Source organism: Solanum stenotomum, chromosome 5 (assembly GCF_019186545.1).
Source record: "Solanum stenotomum isolate F172 chromosome 5, ASM1918654v1, whole genome shotgun sequence".
NCBI classification, from domain to species: Eukaryota; Viridiplantae; Streptophyta; class Magnoliopsida; order Solanales; family Solanaceae; genus Solanum; species Solanum stenotomum.
The window spans coordinates 48,303,455-48,324,572 of NC_064286.1; the positions used below are offsets into that span (position 1 = coordinate 48,303,455).

Consider the following 21,118-nt stretch of genomic DNA (forward strand, 5'->3'; position numbering starts at 1 on the left):
AAAATAACTTTTAATAAAATGTTGATTAAGAAAAATATCATATAAATTAGAATGAAAATAGTTTGTATATTAATTAGCCATCTAAATTGAAGGCTATATTTGTATCTATTTGAATGAATGGTATGCTCAATTATTTTTCAAATTTTGACTTTTGTCCTTTGGACCTTCTGGTTGAGTGATTGATGGCATATAGGCTAGAGCGGAATGGGTCCAGAAAGAAAAGTCTAGTCTTATGCGATAGGTTCAATTTAGAAGGCAACGAAGGGAATAAACTCGCAACGAAGGGAATAAACTCTGAGTTATTCATGTGGATGACCACCCTTCAAATCAAATAAGTCATTTTAAAGGACTTTATTCCGATTTTATACATTATAATTACTGACTGTTGTGCTTTTAATAAGCAGTTGATAATTGTACCTACACTCTTGTACGCATTTTATTCAAAAAGGTGTCGATTCACATTCCTTTACTAAAATATTATATTATGTTATATTTTTATATGTGTACTACTACATGTTAAATTTTTTAAATTTGTTTTTATATATTTTGACTCGTTTTAGTTAAATTTCCAACTTCACGATTACTTCGTATGTGTTGTTTCCTAATTAAAAATAAGATCACATGTATTCTTCTCCTCTACTTTGTTGACCTTTTTATTTTATTTTTTCCAGCATTTGATGATCACTTCCGTTTACCTAATAATAATAATCATCATCTTAATAAATGAGAGTTGACTGCTTTTATTCGAAAATTCAATTATCTACACTTATTGGATCAGTCTACAAAAAAATCACTTTACATAAACTCATAATTGAAATATTCGAGCCAAAACCTTTTATATACTTTTTAGTCTTGTTTTTATACTTCTCATTAGGGTTGGTGACGGAATATCGATAAAATCAAAGAAAAAAATAAAAATAATAAGTACTTTTTAGGTTTAGTTTAATTTTTAATTTTGTTTTTAAAAATTGATAATATATGATTTGGTATTGATTTTAAACAAAAAATAATAATCAAACCAAATCAACAATATAAAAAGCCATTTGAAAAGTATACTTGCGCATGCACACACAAGTGTGTGTTTATTTTTACATAAAATTCTATGGTATGGCATATTGATTTTTATTTTTTTGCGCTAGGTGTTTTCCACACCTCTATGTAATTTGATTAGATATGTAATTTCTCTAGTTCGATAAAAACTAAAGCAATGAAAAATTGACTTAATTGATTTGATCTAATTCCAACATTTGAGAAATTGATCCAACCCTAGTCATGAACACCCGCTCCTCATTAATCTCTAACATGGGCAAATCAACACATGTATGTTTGAAAATTGCTCACAAAGGCACAATCCAATGTGTCACAAAATTTATTTTATAATTAAATGGATTTACCACAATCAAGTTGTTTATATTGTAATCAAACAGGCACTATAGCTTATCTGAGAACCAGCATCATCAATCATTCAACTTAGTTCATAAAAACTACAAGTGTGACTACCTTTCTGAAGCCGAAAAAATTAGAGCTCATAACTAAAAAGTTTAAAACTACGATTGATAGCCACAAAATCAGCTACTTAATTTAAATAGTGCTAGCTTTACAAAAACATCCACTCTTGGTCTTACCCCTGGAGAAACTAGACCAAGTTGGACTTGTGTAGGATACAAAAAAATAAATAAGCAAAGGCAAGCGTGGTACGTGAGATTTGTCCATCACTTAGCACAAACTTCAGTTACACAACCCCTGAAGGAAGGCGCAAAACCAGCTGTCCTCCAAAAACACTGCAATACATTCACAAAATAAGAAGGATATGGTCAATAGAGAAGCATTGTGAAAAACAAGGAAGGCATGGGATGCTGATATTCAACCTTTTAACGTAGTAGTAACAGAAGTCTGCTAAGATGAATGTCTGAACAACTTCAGATATAAGCACCATTGAAGGCCATAGACCATGACCCAACGCTACTAGTAGATGGCCGTTACTATCCAAAACCTGTAGTCAGCCCAAGAGAAACTTAGAATGTTAATAGAAATGAACAGCATGCATGCAAAAATGGATCTAAAGGTGACAATCTTCCTCAATCTCTATTCGTAGACTTAAGTTACAGCTATCATACAAAAAAGGATACATTGTTCAACAACCTGAAGATGTTTTTAAAGGTCCTTCATCAGTTCCTACAATGTAGTCAGTACTAGGTGCACAACCTGACTTTGTGCGAATTAATAAAACTGACACTTAGACATGCATGATAAGGCACTTATCAAAATCTAGGACAAAGTAACCAAAACCACATATCTACTCATTTTTACTTCAACTAAGACTTCCAATCCCTGCTAGTTCGAATCATTATAGTAGCCAAATAAGATACTGCGTCTACACCAAATATGAAGAATGGAAACCTTGTCAGTGAAAATTTACGTGATTTGTGCGATTTTTTAAGTTTGCAAATCAAACCTGGAGAATCCAATGAGCGCAGCTTAAGAACCTCGCAACACCCAACGCAAATACATAGTGAGCCGTGAATGGTTCAACTATCTGTAGACAATATACCAAGTATGTTGTCAAAGCTTACAAGAACATTTGATCAGAACAGAAGTTTTAAGAGAGCGAAATCTGCATGTTCATCAACAATAATCAGTAATTATACCTGAGTGTTTTGCATGACACGAAGTTGAGGAAGCACAGAAACTGCCTCCAAGTAAACACAGAAAGCCCAGAAGATTCTATTGATCAAGTGATGTGATGTTGATGGATGAATTAGTAAGGCTAAGGCAGCACAAGGGATCCCCTGGACAAAAGTGGGTTAAAACAATTTACTTATAAAAGATAAGCCAGAGAAAAACTTTATACAGCATGCATTACAGAGAATCATGCAACCGAAATCTTAAACAATCAAACAGAGAATAATAAAGATGATGAAATATTGGTAACTTTTTAGGATAAAGTAAACATTTGAGATCATTTCTAGTTGAAGTTTTATACAACTTGACTTGGACTACTATACACAATACTCAAATGCATTCTTACAAAGGGACTTCACTTTACAAATGTCATCATCTTACAAATCTGCCTCAAGTACAAATGACAAGATAATTTGATCTTAAGGAATTTTACAAAGAGAGATCAACCACACATGGATCTTCTCTAATCAAATTCCTAGTTTTCTCTATCTTTTTCATTTGCCATTAACCAAGTAAAATTGTAATTGAATTGAAACAATTATTCAACATCATCACAAATACAGTCTCGCTTCACTAGTACATGTATAAGCGGTATCTGGTAGCTATATCTATCAAAGATCAGTACATCAATCATCAATGTATGGACTACCAACTAGACCTTGAATGAAGCACATATAAAAGTGAGGTTGTTTGAAGACTTACCACGTAATAAACTGAACAATTGTCTTTGTCCTCCATGTAACTTGATTCAAGTTTAAATCGGATCATAAATATAACCCACAACGTTGTCGCCAATGTAGTTAAATCAAGTAAGGTATGTATATCATATTCCATGACAAAACTACAATACAGTCTGACAGCCAAAAACAGAGCAGTGAGCTCCTGGGATTTGAGTGAAATCCCTGCAATAGTATGAGAGTTACAAATGATCAGTGGCACACAAAAGATAAAAACTAACATGGCAATCAGGAAAACCCAGCCATAGGATTGAATCCGGATAAAATTGAGAAATAGGTTTCCTTTATTATTTTATTTTTTAAAATCTAGTTTATAAACAACAAGAACAACATACCCAATGTAATCCCACAAGTGAGGTCTGGGGAGGGTAGGATGTACGCAGACCATACCCCTGCCTTTGTGAGGTAGAGAGGTTGTTTCTGATAGACCCTCAGCCCAAAAGGGAAGTATGCGACACAAGATTGAAAGAAAAGAGACAACAAAGTAGCAAGATACAAACAAATGCAGCGACAGATAGTAATACAAATCAAAGAATACAAACTATGAGCTAATTGAATAATACTACTAAGAGGACAATAGGAGGCTAGCCTACACCTCTCCCACACGAAAAACAGCAACACTCAGCTACCTACTAACCTTCTACCTTAATCCTCGACCTCCATACCTTCCTATCTAACGTTATGTTCAGATGAAGCTGTGGATATGAGGAACAAAACTCAAAAACTATAATTAACAGATATAGAAGAGTACAGAGCAATTTACTAAAGAATAACAATAAGATAAATGCTATCTCATGTGAAAACCAACAAGGGCCACATGACCATGAAAAAGTTACAGCATTCTATCAATAATTCTACTACTATCGCCTTATAACCCATCTCAATAGCACACACTGATTTTCAACATGTATGAATTATAATTATGAAGTATTATGATATATAGCACAGAAATTGTGAAAAAGGCTTTGGCATTTGTGGAAGTTATTTTAAATGGAAAACAAGAAAAGATGCTCTCACCATTTATGTTGCAATGCAACAAAATGAATTTTGATATTATATTCAGAGGCCAAGTTTATCCCCATAAAAAAGATTGATTGTGAATTGGCATTAGACAAGATTGTTGGCCTAATGTAGAGAATCACACATCTAGGTTAAGTAATCTAAGAAACATGAAAGCAAAATAAGTGGAGAAAAAGATGAGTGTTATGGGAGTTTCATGCATAGGACAAGACCTAAGTAAAAGGCAAATTTAAGAGAAGAGTTGTGACACCAGCAATGTTATATGGAATAATTGTTGTGCTTCTAAGGCCCAACAAATCCACGATCTGTATGTTGCAGGATTCAAATGTTAAGATGGAAAAGAGGTTATACAAAATGGGACAAGACTATACATGATCATATTCGACAAGAGTACAAATATCATAGAAATGATAAAATGCGAGAAGGACAACTCAGATCATCTGGTTATATCCTTATGCAACAGTTCTTAGGGACGCCATTATGATAGTTGAAGGTGATATAACGAGGTATACCTAAGATCTCAGGGAAGAAAATTGTCTCAGAAAGTAGACAATCAAAATTAATATGGATTTAGCTACGAAGATATTATAACGGAAGCAAATGATCAAAATAGGAAATCACACTATTTGAGATTAAGGCACATTTGTTGTTGTTATTCTTACACAAATCTGGTCTTCTTATGCTGGTTAGACACTTGCATGTCCGCGTAAAGAATATGAGTTCCAGAGAATCTCCAGTTTAGATAACTCTTAATTAGCCTTAAAATATCAATCATTTAGTATTGAAATTAATGTGCTTGAATAGAGCAAAACGAATACAGAGGATTCATCCAGCCAACCCCAACTAGTTTGGGGTTGTGGCATAATTGATAAGTTGATTGATATGCCAAGTTGTGAGATATAAAGAAACTGAAGGCAAGTAAATGCTGTTCAGGCACTTATGCTTCTTTGAAAAAAAAACAATGCTTTAGGAAATAGGAATCTCATTCTCACAGACTGTCACTACCAAAGATCCCGAGAGCAAATGCTCAACCTCCTCTTCACCTGCATTGGTGTTTATTTAGAAAGAATGTAGAGGACATAATTGTCTGAGAAGAATCATTCAATCATTTCCCACCATCTATTCCAATAACCACAAGATGCCAGACTGTCAAATCGCTACCCATTAAGGTAGCTGCAGATAAAAACAGTCTCCAATATGTTTTCATACAAATGCAAAATCATTACTAATATAGCTGATTCAACCAACCCAAAGGTTAATATAGGTATAGGACACACGCTTTTTGCATAGTCCAACTATGAAACTGGTACCATACAATTCATCAGTCACATTCATTACGTCAAAGACTCCACAAAATCAATATCATCCAATACAGCAATAGGTGGACTACAAAGGCCTAGCATGCAAATAAAACTAATAAGATTCAATGTAAAACCCACATTAAACGAATTATCAAGAAGACCATAAAACTCCGCAATGTGAACTTTGCTAAGCATAGACGGGATTACAGGAGGAGGGTTGCAAACTTGCAATTGTAAAAATAGTCTAAAAATGATAATTCCTAATAGAAATCTAAATAAAGCTGAATGAGTTCAGATGATTGAAACAGCTAATCCATACTAGTTCAGAAGGTTGAGCTGATTGATCAATAAATTAGTATTCTTTTTCAAAATTTAGTTAGGAATCGAGGGTCTTTCCAAAAGAGTCTCTCTACCGTAGTGGTAAGGTCTGCACACATTTTACCCAACCCAAACTTCACTTGTGAGATTTCATTAATTGTGTCTTTTGCAAAAAGGTTCTAAATTTCAATCCAAGACTACCAATCAATGCAGATCTCCTAAAAGCACCAATTTTCGATAACAATATATAAGCAGAAATAGAATGTGGGATTGTTACCAGCACAAGTTTTCTCTTTGGTGAGCTTATAGATAAGAACGGAGATTCCGATGGCGTGAACAGCCTCGGCGGCGACGAAAAGGTTGTCGTGATCGTGAACAATGGCACGTAGCAGCACCAGAACTGTCATGCCGGCGACCACCGCCAGAAAAGCCTTTACCTTTGGCGGTTGCCGTTTAACCCATGTTGACACAGCGTGGATCGGCCTCCTCGGAGCCTTCATACTGCTCTCTTGATGTGCTAAAAAAAAATCGACTGTCAATTGAAAATTGGAGCCTTCGGATACGTCGATCAATATATATACCTTATATTTCGTAACTTACCTTTTGTTATAAAAAAAAAAATTGTTTTGTTAAGGAGTAGAGAGGGTGTTGATACAAATTATGGAACCAAATCTATTTTTATTTGCTTTGATTTGTATTTTTAAAAAATAATAATATTTAGTTTGGTTTTGATTTTTGTTCGAAAATTTAAAGAAATAGTGTTAACTAATTCTACACATATTTTATAGTTATATATACATGATTATATTATTTTTATATGAATAATTTAAGTATAATTGAGTTATACTATAAGAATTAATAATTATAAGATTCAAAATAGAATAAAGACAATAATTCATTTGAATGAATCGTTTCTTTAACTTTGATGTATGGTTAATAACTAAATAATCGAACCAAACTAATAACAAACAAATCAATTAAATTGGTTTGATTTTGATTTGAATAATTTAATACTAATTGAATTAGGTTAATTTAATTTTGATAAACAATATTTGTAAAAAATTCCTAGGAGACTAAATAAATGAATTATTATTTAAAACTAATAAATAAATGATCTACCCTAATAATATTTCATATCTTGGAACAAGGCAACAATATTTCAAAGTTAATTTTAGATAAATTTTTAAAAAGTTGAAAATCAAAAGTTCCAAGAGAAAACACTATTTCATTTAATTAGCTGGAATGAATACTCCATCATGAAGTTTGGTGAACTATTTGTTTATATTTGGTCATAAAATCTAACAACTTTAGTTGGATTGGATTAACCAATTTAAGATGTGATCACAACACCTATATCATGAATCATGATTGTGATGTGCGTTAATATTGATTAGTATTCACAACTTTGTAATATCCAAAACAAAGTATTAATCACTATAAGAGCTCATTCACACACCACGGTCATTAAAAGCTTTAAAGCAAAGTTAATTTAGAGGGTTATTATACATTTTTAAACGTTTCATGATTAAATCGACTAGTGATACTTTCGAGATGCTACCTTGAAATAGAAAGTCTTTTCAATTTCATTTGATTCGGGGAGTCTTCGCCGGTAGTAACCTCCTGAATTTGTCGAATAGCTTCTTTCTCGCAAAGCTTGTCAATCCTACACTCCTTTCTTTTTATGTATGGTGACGAATCTGTTTGGACACTGATTATAAGCGAAAGCATAGTTGATTCCAACTGAAAAATGAAAGAAATTATCCACAATTTTTACTCATCGTTGAAAGTATGCGCAACTTGGAGTTAGAGTTCAAATTTGAATCCTCTCCACCAACTCAACGTCCCCCGATTCCTACCTTCTTAACTCCCCCAATCCCTATATATCTTAACCATTTCACCCTGCCACCGAGGCTCTACTCCTGACCACCTATCACCCCTATAGTGTTTTACTAGATTTCATATAAACGCTCTTAAGACAATATTTTTTTTTACTTATAATTATCGAACACTATAAAATAAGTAAGAAATCAATTTGTTTTTCAAGAGAACGTTTTTCATGAATAATGTGAGAGTCACCTCTGTGGTGGACAAAATGAGGAAGGTGAGACTGTGATGGTTTGGACATGTGAAGAGGAGTTTCATAGACACATCAATGATGAGGTGCAAAAGGTTAGTTATAAAGGGTAGAGGAAAAACAAATGTAGACCAAAGAAGTATTGAAGAGAGGTGACAAGACAAGCCACGACGCAACTTCAGGTTACCAAGGACATGACCTTAGATGAGAAGGGATAGAGGACGTTTATTAGGGTAAAATGTTAGTAGGTTGTGCAATGATGTCTTGCTTAAGGTGACTTGTTTATCATTTATATTAGTTGTATTATTGTAGTTTTTGTTTTTGATTTTATCATTGTTTTATTGTTTTCAATAATCTATCGTAGTACGTTGTTTAATGTGTTTCAATTATCACATTATTCTATTATTGTTTCGAATCCTTTTAGGTAGACTTTGCAATGCTACTTGTTAATTGACATATTCTCTTTACGATTTCCTTATTTTTTATATATGAATTTGTCGCATTTGAGTCATGAGTCTTTCGAAAACAAAATATGGTAAAGTTTGTCTTTATTCTATCCTCTCCAAACTTTACTCGTGAGATTTCACTGGAATATTATTGTTATTGTAATATTCTTCTTGTACCAAACACACCCTAAAACGTTACTAAATCGATTAAGAATTGAGGTCCAAGATTATTCTTTACTAAACAATTGTTAGTTATTTTCTAGATCTTTTTCGATATTTTCTCTTTCATTCTTCCCTACTATTGTTGTTTTAGAATAAGTACTTTGTTTTTTAAAAAATTATTTTATTAAAGTAAGTGTTGACAATAAATCAAATTAAAACTTTACATTTTTTATCCATTTAGATTCAAAGTCTTAAAAACCCTTTTAATAAAAAAATTCATAGTTTTGGACAAATTGATGGACCTCAAGCGCGGAACGGCGTCGTACCCGGGACTACCCTTCTAAACCAAAACCCTGCTAAAACCCTAACAACAATGGCGGATTGTGAGACGAACTCAGCACACAGAAAGATGAAAAAGATGAAGATGAAGATGAAGAAACGAAAGCAACATAGCGCCGACAAAGAAGAAGGCTGTAACAGACCTTCAAAATCCCATCGCACCGAACAGCTGGCTGGTGAAGTTGAAGAACCTATAGTTGTTCCGGAAAGTGAAGAAGCAATTAAGATACAGGATGATTCCCCATGGAGAAATCTACAGTTGATATTGTCCCTTCAGAACAACTCTATCCCTCTCCAAGAGTCAGTACTAATACTTCAATGTTCGGCTATATTTTGCTGATAAAAACGTTCAATTTCGTTTCTGTTATGGAGTTATTTTTTGCTTTGTTTGCAAGCTCACGGATTTGGTTTTGGGAGAATTAATTTTGTTATTAGTTAGAAGAGAAACTTTGTGCATTTGATAGTTTTATTTTGTCTTCTAAACAAATACTCGAAATCCAAGCTAGTTGGGGTCGGCTATATGAATAATCACTATAGATGGGAATTAATCATAAAGTGACTAGTTTTATGCGGTCTGTCAACATACCTTAACCCTTCTCTGGCAATGTTAGCAAGTTCACACGTTTGGACAAGAATGGAAAACATTTCTTTAGGAAAAAACAGAACGTCTAAGCTGGTAATTGGTTCAAACTTTTGAAAAAGAGTTGCTCCAAATGCCATTGCAGAAACTGTTTCTCAACCAATGATTTTTTTTTATTCTCCAGCTTTTGGATGAAAACCAGTTTTTGCAACAAAAAACTGATTTTTTTTTTTTGGCAAAGATTCTTCTTTGACCTTTTGAACCAAGTGCCAGCCATTATTTTCATGTCGAAACACAAGTGTTCTCACATTTGTTTACTGTGAATTGATGATTTTCTTCTAACAAACTAATTCTAGTGCAGAAAATTGGAGCTGGCATATAATTATGTGAAATCAAGAACAGAAGGGGCTGGTGAAAGCAGGGAGAAAATTCAGACAGTAAGCTTTTCAAGAGTGGTAGTTTTCTTTAATAATTGGGTTCAGAGGATACTAGTTTCTTCTGAAAAGAAAATTAGGGTGGAAGGAGACAAGCATGCGATGGAAATTGCAGGGTCATATTTAGATTGCAGATGTTGGGTGATTTTCAGGTTCTGCTTGGAGGAATCAAAAAAGATGGGTGTTTCATTACACTTCTTAAGGGACTTGTTACGGGTCATCCAATACATTTCAAGGGATGCATTGATACGTCTGGGTGATCAGCCTTTGGTTAGTGAAGATTTGAAGTTGCATAGCATTGTGCTTGATTGCATATCCCTGGTCTTCTCATCTCATGGGGGTATTTCTAATGAAAATCTAGACTTATGGATATCATTGATTAGTGTGGTGCTTGAATTTGTCCAAAAGGTTCTCAATGATAAGCTTGATGGAACGAAGGCGGGTATTTTTGCCAAGCAGTTGTCTTGCTGCTTGCTTGAGCCATTTGTTAAGTTTCTAAAGGTCCATCCAACTCGTAAAAATGGTTTCCGCGAGTTTATAGATAAGCTTTTTGAAGATTTGGTGATTGTGTGGGATGCGTTAGATGTTCATGGCTGTGAAAGCAATCCAGAATGGAAAAGAAATCTATCGGTGTTGATAGAAGAAGTTTTGTCACAGGCATTATTCCATCCAACTCATATTGATGGATTTTTATGCCTCCAAAGTACATCCAAGTATAGGCATTTTGATGATAAAAAATCAAAAGAGGAGAAAACTTTCATAAAAAGTTACCATAGACACTTATTTGATAAGTTGGGGAAGATTATAACTGGGAAGAATGCGTCAGCACTCAGTGGTGCTGGAGAGCTGCTTCGCCTGTTCATTAATTGTATTTATATAAAGAATAGGGTTTTAGTCGGTGCAGAAGCATTTAGACACCAGGAAGGCAATTCTACTGCCTTTTCCAGGAGCTCTTCCAACAGCTCTGCGATTTCAACAAGTCCTCCCTGTTATGCCCTAGATGCAGAAGCACGGAAATCAGTTTTTGATTTTTTTGTAGAGATTATGGAACTTTTCTTATCAGAGATTTATACTCACTCACAGGCCGGTGTGGATGCTGAACCTCTGTATTTGGGTGTTAGCACATTAAGATCAATGAATAAGTTGCTTGCAACATGTGTACAGGAAAAGGTATATATACGAACTGAAGATACCTCCGAAGGGGCTTGCTTTAATTTTTTGAAGTTAATTTATGATGCGATCATGTCGCTTACTGCCCATATGAATCGGTTACTACAATCATTTGACTCTCCAGAAGAACGAATACCGGGGCAATTGTTGATTCTAGCTGCCAAGGAAATTTTTCTTGCTATTCATTATTTAGTGGATATTGAATATGATGTTGTTGGGGATGATCTAGAAAAACTATGGGGCACGATACTTGCTCTTACAACCAGTAGTCACTCTCTGATGAACGCTTCAGATCAACATTTGTTGACTTCAGAGGTACTTAAGCTTGGATGCAGACTGGTTCACCTCTACAGTGAACTTCGACAGGTTTGTGAGTTTTGTTGATTAATTTGTAGACAGTTACTTTGTATTATGGAGGAATAACTTAATTTTTTTTAGAAAGGTATGACACTTCACATAACACCTTAGTTTCATGAACCGCTATCCACCTTCTTCTGCACCCTTTGTGCTAGTGATAATGCTTGAGCTAACTTTTAATTTCATGCTTTACTATTGTTTGTTTTTTGGGGAATTGAACCATTTTGTGGTCCTTTTTTATCCTGAACTTTATAGGTTAACATTGCCATATTCGCACTAAGCAAAGCTGTTAGAGATGTATTATCATCATTCAGAAGCAACGAAGTGTTCAGATCTTCATTGCTCTGTCACTCATTTGCTAATTCAATGAGCATGTTATTGTGCTCTCCAGAATTCAGACTTTCCATCAGAAATGCTGTCAAGTCCATTCCTGAGGGCCAAGCAAGTGGATGCATCCGACAGTTGATTGTTGATGTTGCAGAATCTCTGGAATGGATAAAATCTGAATATCAGTTGCCTGCTGAAAGTGATTTTGCAGAACCATGTTTAAGTAGTTGTGGCACGCTTTGCTTTGTTCTAAAAGCTGAGATTTTGGGGAAAAGCTTGACTGAAATGTATACCCTTATTCTCGACTCAATGACTGTTACTACCGGTAATAGCAACCTCATTGCTCTTTCCGTGAAAGATTTGATGGCTGTTATTCGCCCTGGTTTGAGTAGCCTGGTCTCTCGAGGTTCAGATGTTCTTAACGTTTTCTTTACTCTGGTAACGGGCAGAGGATTCAGTAAGGCAGCTGCACTTGGGAATGACCTTCTCTCAGCATGCTGGATTGTGGTCTTTTTCTTTCGTTTATATATGTCTTGCAGAAGCTTGCAAAGACAAGCCATCAGCCTGATGCCCCCAGATGCATCAAGGAAGATGTCAAGAGCACTTACTGATTCTTTTTCCGCTTATTCTGCAAAGGACTGGTTGGAGAGCACTGGTTGGGAAGACGAAAGTTATTTTTCTTGGGTTGTCCAACCTTCAGCTCCTCTTCCTGCTGTTTTACATATTATTGCTGAGTTTTGTCATCAGCACACTGTTATAGTTTGCTGTCCCCTTATTTATGTATTGAGTGGCATGGCTCTTCAAAGACTAGTTGATTTAAATAGGCAAATGAAGTCCATTGATTACTTGCTTCAGAGGAATAATAATCTAGTCCAGGCTATGTTAGATAATGATGCTGGTCTATCATCATACTCCAAGGATACTAAAAAGTGGAACAAACATGTCTCAACTCTGAGGAAAGAGGCAGCAGACCTCACCGAATTCATGATGAGATATCTCTCATTAGTGACTGAAGATAGGATATATAATTCCTCAGTTGATCAAGTAAGCAGTAAGAATACATATCTCAATCATCTGTATGAAACTGAGGTATGGGATCTTGGTACTGGATCTATAGATGAGAAGCTGTTTCCATCTGCTTTGTGGTGGATTATTTGCCAAAATGTTGATATCTGGTGTCCTCATGCTTCTAAAAAAGACTTGAAAAAGTTTCTTTTAGCTTTAATTCAGAACTCCCATCCTTGTTTAAGCACGAATATGAGTGCGCTCAGGAATTATATAGAGAAATCTGGCTACGTGACAGGAGTCAACCGACATTTGGTCTCAGTGGAACTTCTGAGCAACACCATTCTATATGAACAAAAAGTAAGTTCTTGGGTAGCCTCTACAGCACATACATTTAGCACTGTTTTAGCTTTACTTATGACCATCAAATCTTCATGCATCTCATGTCACAGCTTTGTGAAAGAACCTTTCTATGAATCCATGTAAAAGTTACTTGCTAATCCCTCAATTAGGAAAATCTCAGCCAAAGAAACACGTCAAGAAAACAGGTTTATGCTCTTTGGTTCAACTGCAGGTTCCATGGGTATAACTTGAACATTGTGATGTATAAACTAAAGTAAAATTTCATCTACTTATAGAATGACCCACAGAAACACGAAGTTGCTTGGACTCTTCACTTTCGGTGCCACAACCTTGTAGACATAACAGGGTGTGGGATCCGTACCTGATTTAGTCAATAGATTTTGAGTACTTTGACTAAAATCAACGGAGAAATTTTGGACAGATTCAATGATTTGTGAAATCAAAACAAAAGCTAAGGTGAAATTGAAGAAAATGGAATAACTTGTATATAGAATTTTCTATGTCACTCCTTTTTGTTTTATCTCCTTCTAAGACTTTCCTCTCGGTCAATATTTTTGCTCAAGTTTTCCACATAATATCTCATAGTTTAGGTTTTATAACTCTATTTTTAGATATTTGAATTATTTTTAGCTGAATCCCCGCACTTGTATCCATATCCCCACATCTTAAAATTTAGATCATGAAGGATCTGACCTCTAAATTTGCACCTGTATCGGACACTTGCACCGGAGTCCAAGCAACTTAGCAGAAACATATTCATTTGCGAAATCTATCCTGATATGCAAACTGGAGTTATGTAGCAGTTAATGCCTGCTACAATTTGAGACTCAAGTTTGAGTCCTCCTGGAGGCAGGTTTTCATATTTTAGTAAGAATGATGTTGCAGGTAGATCACATAAAGCTTGGGTACTTAGGTCTCTCTGTGTCAAACTATCAGTTGCATAAGGGATCACATTAGCATCCCAGAGTTGTTGGGGATTTTGGACACTTCTCACGTCCGGGTGTATTAGATTGGATAATCCTATTCCACTTACACCTTGCTAGTTTATCATTTGGGTTATTGCGCTGTCTGGTTGCCTTATTGAGTTCTATTGGGAGCGATCGTTTCTTGTGGTGTTCTAACTGTATGTTATGATAGCCCATTTGCAGGCACATGGCATCCATATTTTGCCAAATTTTGAAGAAGTCTGTGTCGTCAATATTTTCATATGTTGGAGAAGTTGATCTAAATGGTACACCTGATTGGGAGAATGCTATACACATGCTTGAAAAGTCATCGACTACATTTTTCAGAAGTAATCATCCACAGGATAATGACTCATTATTGATAGATCCAATCCATCATTTACTAAATGACATACCTGCTGAACTTTGTGAAAAGGAACTAAGTCCTATAAACGCAGAAATCACCAGATGCCGGGAATTTCTCAACCTTTTGAGCTGGATACCGAAAGGACATCTTAGATCAAAATCATTCTCACGTTATGCCACTAGCATTCTCAATATCGACAGGTAATATCACTTCTTCACCCTTTTTGTTGTTCTCATCAGACATTAAATGCCTTTAGCATTAGCTGTTGGAAAGCTTTTAGATATTGACATAACAACTTCAAACTAGTAATTCAAACTGTAATGTTGGTTTGCAAATGGCTGTAATATTTCAGGCTCGTGGTCGGCTGCCTGTTTGATCAGCATGGGTCAGTAGCTTTATGCAGCCGTTATGAGCTCTTGAGGTTGCTTGTGACCTGCCGGAGAACCTTTAAAAATCTGCTAATGGCATCATGTGAAGGGAAGAAAGGTCATCAATCCTTGCTAGCTTGCTTGTTGTCAGAGAGATCTCCTGTTTTTTGGCTTCTGAAGTCATTGTCTGCAGTAACTGGTTTTCTGAGTGTGATTTCTCAAGAGACTTCTCCTCAATTGAAACATATGATTTTCTCGTTGATGGATCACACATCTTTCATCCTTTTGACTCTGTTCAAAGATCAATTTGAAGCCATTTTTGCTTTGACTGCTGGGAAGTCTTATGGAGGAGCTATCAGTTCTGCTGATGGCCACAAAGAGACTGTTCTGAGAGAAAATGGTCCGCGTTCAGATTTCTCTGATAACAACGATGCATGGAGAAGTGTTTCATCTGTAGCTGGCACCTTAACGAGACATGCACAGGAATTGCTGGACTCCCTAAATCTAGCGGTTGTTAATGGAAAAGTGGATGATCTAGCTGGGCTTCAGGAAATGGATAAAGTCTCACCTTTGATCTCTTGCTTTCAGGGATTCTTATGTGGTCTAGTTTCTGCAATGGACAGTTTGGATATTAAAAGAAGCAGTACTCTTATAGAATCAACAAGCCACAACCTCAAAATGAAACCATGTATAGAGACATGTGCAGACTTGTTAAACTCCATTTTGCATTTGTTATTTCTTGAGGGCGATCAATACCCTCAAGGTTTGTCTAGTACCCACACTGCTATTGAGACAGAATGTTGCAACGATCTATTGGCAGCGGGAACTTACCAATCTAGGGACTCTGCTGATGAGCCTAATAATGTGAAAAAGGAAGAACACTATTCTGGTTCGGCTGACTCTGTACAGTCTAATGACTGTAAGAATGACTTGCAAAAGTTTGGAGGTATTGAGTCTCTTTTGGCCAATGTGGACTTTGAGCAACAATATTTGAGAAAATCTTTATTGCAAGGACTTTCCAAAGGAGAAAATCTTGAAGCCGCATTTTGTCTGAAGCATATTTTCGGTGCTTCTTCAGCTATTCTAAAATTTTCGTTGCATACCAAGTCTACTTCCTTGCCAAAGAATCTTCTTCCCATACTAATCCGTGTCTCTCATGTCTTGCTTTCTGATTTTGCCAATCACAGTGGGTCACTTGAACAGTTCTCTTTTATTTGGTTAGATGGTGTTGCGAAGTTCATTGGAGAGCTGGGAAAAATATTTCCGCTGCTTAATCCTTTGTCTTCTAGAGATTTATTTGTCAAGCAAATAGAATTGCATTTGAGGGCCATGGGAAAGTGCATATCTTTACAGGGGAAGGAAGCTGCTCTTGCATCACGAGAGATAGAATCAAGTACCAAGATGCTAAGTGGTCTGCCAGAACATGACCTATCCAACTCTCATTGGCTAAACCACTTGGATGAGTTAAAATCCAGATTGAGGATGTCATTCGCGAATTTTGTCAGCAGAGCTTCTGAATTGCATTTATTGTCTGCTATTCAGGCTATTGAGAGAGCATTAGTTGGTGTGCAGGAACACTGCATTATTAACTATGAAGTAACTACTGGAAGTTCACATGGAACAAAGGTCTCTGCTTATGTTGCTGCAGGCATTGATTGCTTGGACGTGATTCTTGAATCTGTGTCAGGTACTATTTTATATCCAAGGTTTACTTTCAAGTACCAAGCTTGCGTTTGGGCATGCAATATGAAGTCATAATTTCAAATCGGTGTTTGGATATGTGATTTGAGATCATGGTTTCAAATCCCAAATTCTCCAGAAAGCTCAAATCATGATTTCAACTTTTGTAAATGTAAAACTTGACCCATAAGTTTATTTTTTGTAAAAAAAAGGACCCATCATTTGAAATTTTGTAAAAAAAGACATGTTCGGCGTGAAAAGATTGTTCGTACCATGTGAAATTATTATATTAAAGAATAACTAGTTACTACTATTGTTGACTAGTGAATCTTTATAAAATTATGTGTATTTGCAAGTTTGTATTCACAAATCACAAACATTTATTTGTAAAAGGAACATGAATATATGTGATTTATCAATGTGGTGCCTTTCAATATTCCGGTATCTTGTTTATGAACTATGGTTTGTTCAATTTGGTAAGATTGCGTAAGAATTGGGGAAATTTTGATAGTTATCACAACTTGTGGGGTTGTCATGTTTATAAAAAAATACAACTAAAGAAATCCAAATTGCATGTCCATACAAAACTTCAATTTCATATCGCATGTTCAAACGGGTCCTAAGAGAAAAATGCAAGATAGCTATTATGTCAAAGTTCTTTGCTTTCATTTGGACTCCACAAATGATTAGCATTTTTTTCCTCACAGATATTACATAATTTTGTCTGGATCAGAGAGAAATTAAGCTCTTTCGATTGCTAGAAAGATCAAGAGATGATGTATTTGTATTTCAGTTTTAACCTTGTGAAGGATAAGAAAACACTGGTTCTTGTCGACATGAAATTAACTGAATAGCTCTAACAATCAGATGCTCCTTATGCTACTATGAATGGTTTGGATGTGAAAAAAAAATCCAAATGGTTTGAATGGATATGTTTGAGTAGGAGCGAGTAGGGCTGTTTAAAATAGTTTTTAATTCCTCAGATGTTGCATTGCATGAAATATAAAAGCTCTGGTTTGGACAGATGAGTAACTTAAGTCATAAATCACAAGAGGAGCGCGTTGAGTGGAGGGGAAAAATTAGCAGAGTCTCCCTGAAAAAGGGGGACTTTTGATTCTTTTTGTCCATGAATTCTCGTTTTTTCTTAAAGGGTCTTTTGACTGGGAGGTTGTTACTTTTCAGAACACACAATTAATTAAAAGGAACAATAATTGCCTTGGCTTTGCTCATGGCATGTAAAGAGACTAAGACGACATCAGTTTAGGAACTAATTAACATGTCTTCAGAGGCGAAGTAGCACTTGCAAAGATCTCTACCTATGTGTGAGCTCTCTCTGGAAGCTGTGATGTTTTTCATTTGTTTGTTGGATAGTTTAGGGAGCTGATTGTTCTTCATATTAAGTTGCAAAAAATCCCGATACTTGCCCTATACTAATGTTTTTCAGATTTGTGCGTAACTTGCGGTTTCGTATGTCCTTTGTCTTTTTATAGGGCGTAAGAAGTTGGCTGTGGTCAAAAGGCATATCCAGAATTTAGTATCGTCTCTACTCAATGTAGTCCTGCACTTGCAAGGCCCGAAGATATTTTTCAGAAATCATAAGTTCAGGAAAGATTTTACTGAACCCGACCCTGGCTCTGTCTGTCTTATGTGCATTTCAGTGCTGACAAAAATTTCTGCCAAACACGCTTTCTTCCAATTGGAAGCATGCCATATTGGGCAGTTATTGCATCTGCCTGCTACAATATTTCAGAGTGCTTTTCAGCTTTGGACATCCAAAGTTCCACTTTGTTCTAATTATACAGGAGACTTGACTTCCGGAGAAACTGAGGTTCCTGGAAGCGAAAGAAGTGTCGTGGATAGAGAATTTTGCATAAAGCTATATGCTGCTTGCTGCCGAATGCTGTGCACTGTTCTAAAGCATCACAGAAGGTTTGCTACTTTGTTCTTGTTTCCTTCAAACTATATTTGTGGCCTATTCCCTTATGTTGTTTACTGTGCAATTTTATGATGATCACCGGGGAACTTCAAAAGAGATGGAGAAACATTATAGATGTGTGGATTTTAAGCAAATTTCCCCTTATAAGTCATTGATCTATTATCTTGGTTTTCACAATATGTAGTGAGACACGGCGCTGCATCGCGCTTCTGGAAGATTCAGTTGGCAGACTTCTTAATTGTTTGGAGATGGTATGCACTTGTCCAGTTGGAGGAGATAATTTTGGATGGGAAGTTCAAGGAGGAGTAAAATGCGCCAGTTTTCTTCGTAGGGTGTATGAAGAAGTAAGGTTACTTCTACATTATACTCTCTCCTCAATAATGGAATTTTCAATTTACTCAAATGTTGGGTTAACATGATCTAAATACTTCCTTCTTGCATCATTTATAGTTGCCTTTTTGCTCTTCTGAAAAATGGGAGTAAAAGACAGATGGCTTTTGGGCTTTACAGGTTGCTTCTAGATACTTAGGCTCAGGCTCATGAGTGCTTTATGATTCGAAATTCATGACCCTGCCTAAAGTTGAATGTACTATAAACAGTGCTCTACTTGGATGAACTTGGCTTCAGCTTCATCCTTACTTTGGACTTTGAACATGTTAGTTCTAAGCTTTGATTTAGTCATAGTCAGTTCTGAGGTGGTTGTTCCCATTCATTACTAGCTTTGTACTGAATTTCTTTTTTATCCGTTTACTAGCTTGGTAGTTAGTATTGAAAGTCATTAATAAAATTTCCATTAGTTATCAAAAGAGAAGTTCTGAGATTGTTGAAACTAGATAACTTAGGAGGCATGTTATTGGTCCACTCTTTTGATTTAAAGGTAATTTGACAATGTCGTTTCTTGTCTCAATTACATTGTCAGAAGGGTACTAGTGCAAGTTTCGATTTTGGGTCATCAATGCATTAGTTTCATTTAACTGTTTGTCCATTCACATAAATCCAAGAGGTTTCTTTCCTTATGTCTTTCATAAAATGGCTGTCCCCTTTCTATATTGCAGATTAGGCAGCACAAAGATGTCTATGGTGACAATTGTTTTCAATTCCTATCTTGCTACATATGGGTGTACTGTGGATATGGTCGGCTTAGAAATGGAATCATCCGGTACTTTTTTGTTGTATTCACTTTTGATTTCATGTTAGAGGCACAATGTGATTTGCATTTTTGATTCCTGTTCTCCAATCTTAATGAATTTTTTTTTTCAACTTGGAAGGGAAATCGACGAAGCTTTAAGACCTGGTGTCTATGCTTTAATAGATACTTGTTCAGAAGATGATCTTCAACGTCTTCACACAGTATTTGGAGGTGAGCAATCTCAACCTGTTCTAAAGTTTGAAAGAATATTAAGCTATTAGTTGCCTGTTGCCTCACTATTTAATCTTTCTATTTTTATAGAGGGACCCTGCAGAAATACCCTTGCTACTTTGCAACATGATTACAAGATCCATTTCCAGTATGGAGGAAAAGTGTGATTGATCATCATAACTACTTTTGTTGGCAAAGTCTGTATGTGGAGGATCCTGTATCACTACTGCTTTTGCGGGCAAGTCTTCATTGTGAAGGAAAATGATAAGACTTGCAGAGTAATATTGTCAATGAAGCAACCTCGACATTGCTACATTGCTCACAGGGTTAACGGCTTGCAACGGGGGTTCACCTGCAGCCTGTTTTAACAGCAATTAGAAATGCCCCTCTTGATCCGTTCTTCAAGACCTACGGTTGAAAGCTAATCAAAGAACGCAAAATTTGACATTGGTTCCTTGGGGACATGCTTGTGCTCTGCTGCTAAAATGTTGTAGCAAACTAAATACAGACACACACGCTCTTCATCGAAAGCTGAGACTCAATTCTGTACAAAGAAGTTTTGCTGAGCTCGAGCCTTGGGAGTTCTTGTGTACCGGTATGAGTAGAAGTATTGCATCTCTTTTTAATTATGTGAATTTGATATCCCTTGCCAATGGTTTGAAACTCTAGGGAAAATAGACCTTTTTGTAAGCACATAACATTTAATTGAAATTTTTTCAAGTTCAATTTTATGTATAATGTATGGATCCAATTTTATTTGGCCGATGTGCACAAATACCCAATTTTAGGATAGTCATGTCATTTTTGTGCCCATTATATTTTTATGCAAGTTTATTTGCTTTGGGAACAACTTCAGACATATGCGGTTGAAGTTGAAAATTGTGAAGGCCAAACATTATATTTTTGGCCTCAAGTTTGGTATGACTTGTCAAGTCTTAGACATTTTCTTTTTTTTATTGAAGTTTCTTTTTTTTTTTTGAAAACCAAGAAATCCATCTTTGATCCGCCGTATTTTGGATCAATCACAATCTTCTAAACTCGGTGGATGATGGGCCTGTCCCTCTACCCTTCTCCACTCAAATATCGGGCTTCGCTTTGTATGGTGTGGGGCTTGAACTTGCGACCTAAGTCACAAATCTTCCACCTTT

At 35.8% G+C, this 21,118-nt stretch overlaps 2 protein-coding genes across 2 annotated transcripts; one reads left to right on the forward strand and one right to left on the reverse strand.

Moving 5' to 3' along the window:
* Positions 1–1,372: 1,372 nt before the first annotated feature.
* On the reverse strand, positions 1,373–6,611 carry LOC125864359 (uncharacterized). Its single transcript, XM_049544331.1, has 6 exons — positions 6,336–6,611; positions 3,385–3,584; positions 2,649–2,789; positions 2,456–2,536; positions 1,869–1,993; positions 1,373–1,781 (listed from the first exon to the last, which is right to left on the reverse strand). The coding sequence occupies exons 1-6, from the start codon at positions 6,556–6,558 to the stop codon at positions 1,733–1,735; spliced, it is 819 nt and encodes a 272-aa protein (XP_049400288.1). The 5' UTR covers positions 6,559–6,611; the 3' UTR covers positions 1,373–1,732.
* Positions 6,612–9,098: 2,487 nt separating this feature from the next.
* LOC125864338 (uncharacterized) lies at positions 9,099–20,730 on the forward strand. Its single transcript, XM_049544298.1, has 10 exons — positions 9,099–9,379; positions 10,021–11,629; positions 11,876–13,312; positions 14,453–14,826; positions 14,979–16,681; positions 18,165–18,603; positions 18,795–18,954; positions 19,666–19,769; positions 19,879–19,970; positions 20,061–20,730. Exons 1-10 carry the CDS (start codon positions 9,114–9,116, stop codon positions 20,135–20,137), a joined length of 6,261 nt encoding a protein of 2,086 aa, XP_049400255.1. The 5' UTR covers positions 9,099–9,113; the 3' UTR covers positions 20,138–20,730.
* Positions 20,731–21,118: the final 388 nt, after the last annotated feature.

What these genes read in the sequence shown, in the direction of transcription:
- LOC125864359 (XM_049544331.1), bottom strand. Translation starts at nt 6,558, where the DNA reads ATGAAGGCTCCGAGGAGGCCGATCCACGCTGTGTCAACATGGGTTAAA. An exon ending in ATTGTTCAGTTTATTACGTG is followed by an intron (nt 2,790 to 3,384) that starts GTAAGTCTTCAA and finishes ACTTTTGTCCAG; the next exon opens with GGGATCCCTTGTGCTGCCTT. An exon ending in GCGCTCATTGGATTCTCCAG is followed by an intron (nt 1,994 to 2,455) that starts GTTTGATTTGCA and finishes GGCTGACTACAG; the next exon opens with GTTTTGGATAGTAACGGCCA.
- LOC125864338 (XM_049544298.1), top strand. Translation starts at nt 9,114, where the DNA reads ATGGCGGATTGTGAGACGAACTCAGCACACAGAAAGATGAAAAAGATG. An exon ending in AACTCTATCCCTCTCCAAGA is followed by an intron (nt 9,380 to 10,020) that starts GTCAGTACTAAT and finishes ATTCTAGTGCAG; the next exon opens with AAAATTGGAGCTGGCATATA. An exon ending in CCATTCTATATGAACAAAAA is followed by an intron (nt 13,313 to 14,452) that starts GTAAGTTCTTGG and finishes ATGTTATGATAG; the next exon opens with CCCATTTGCAGGCACATGGC.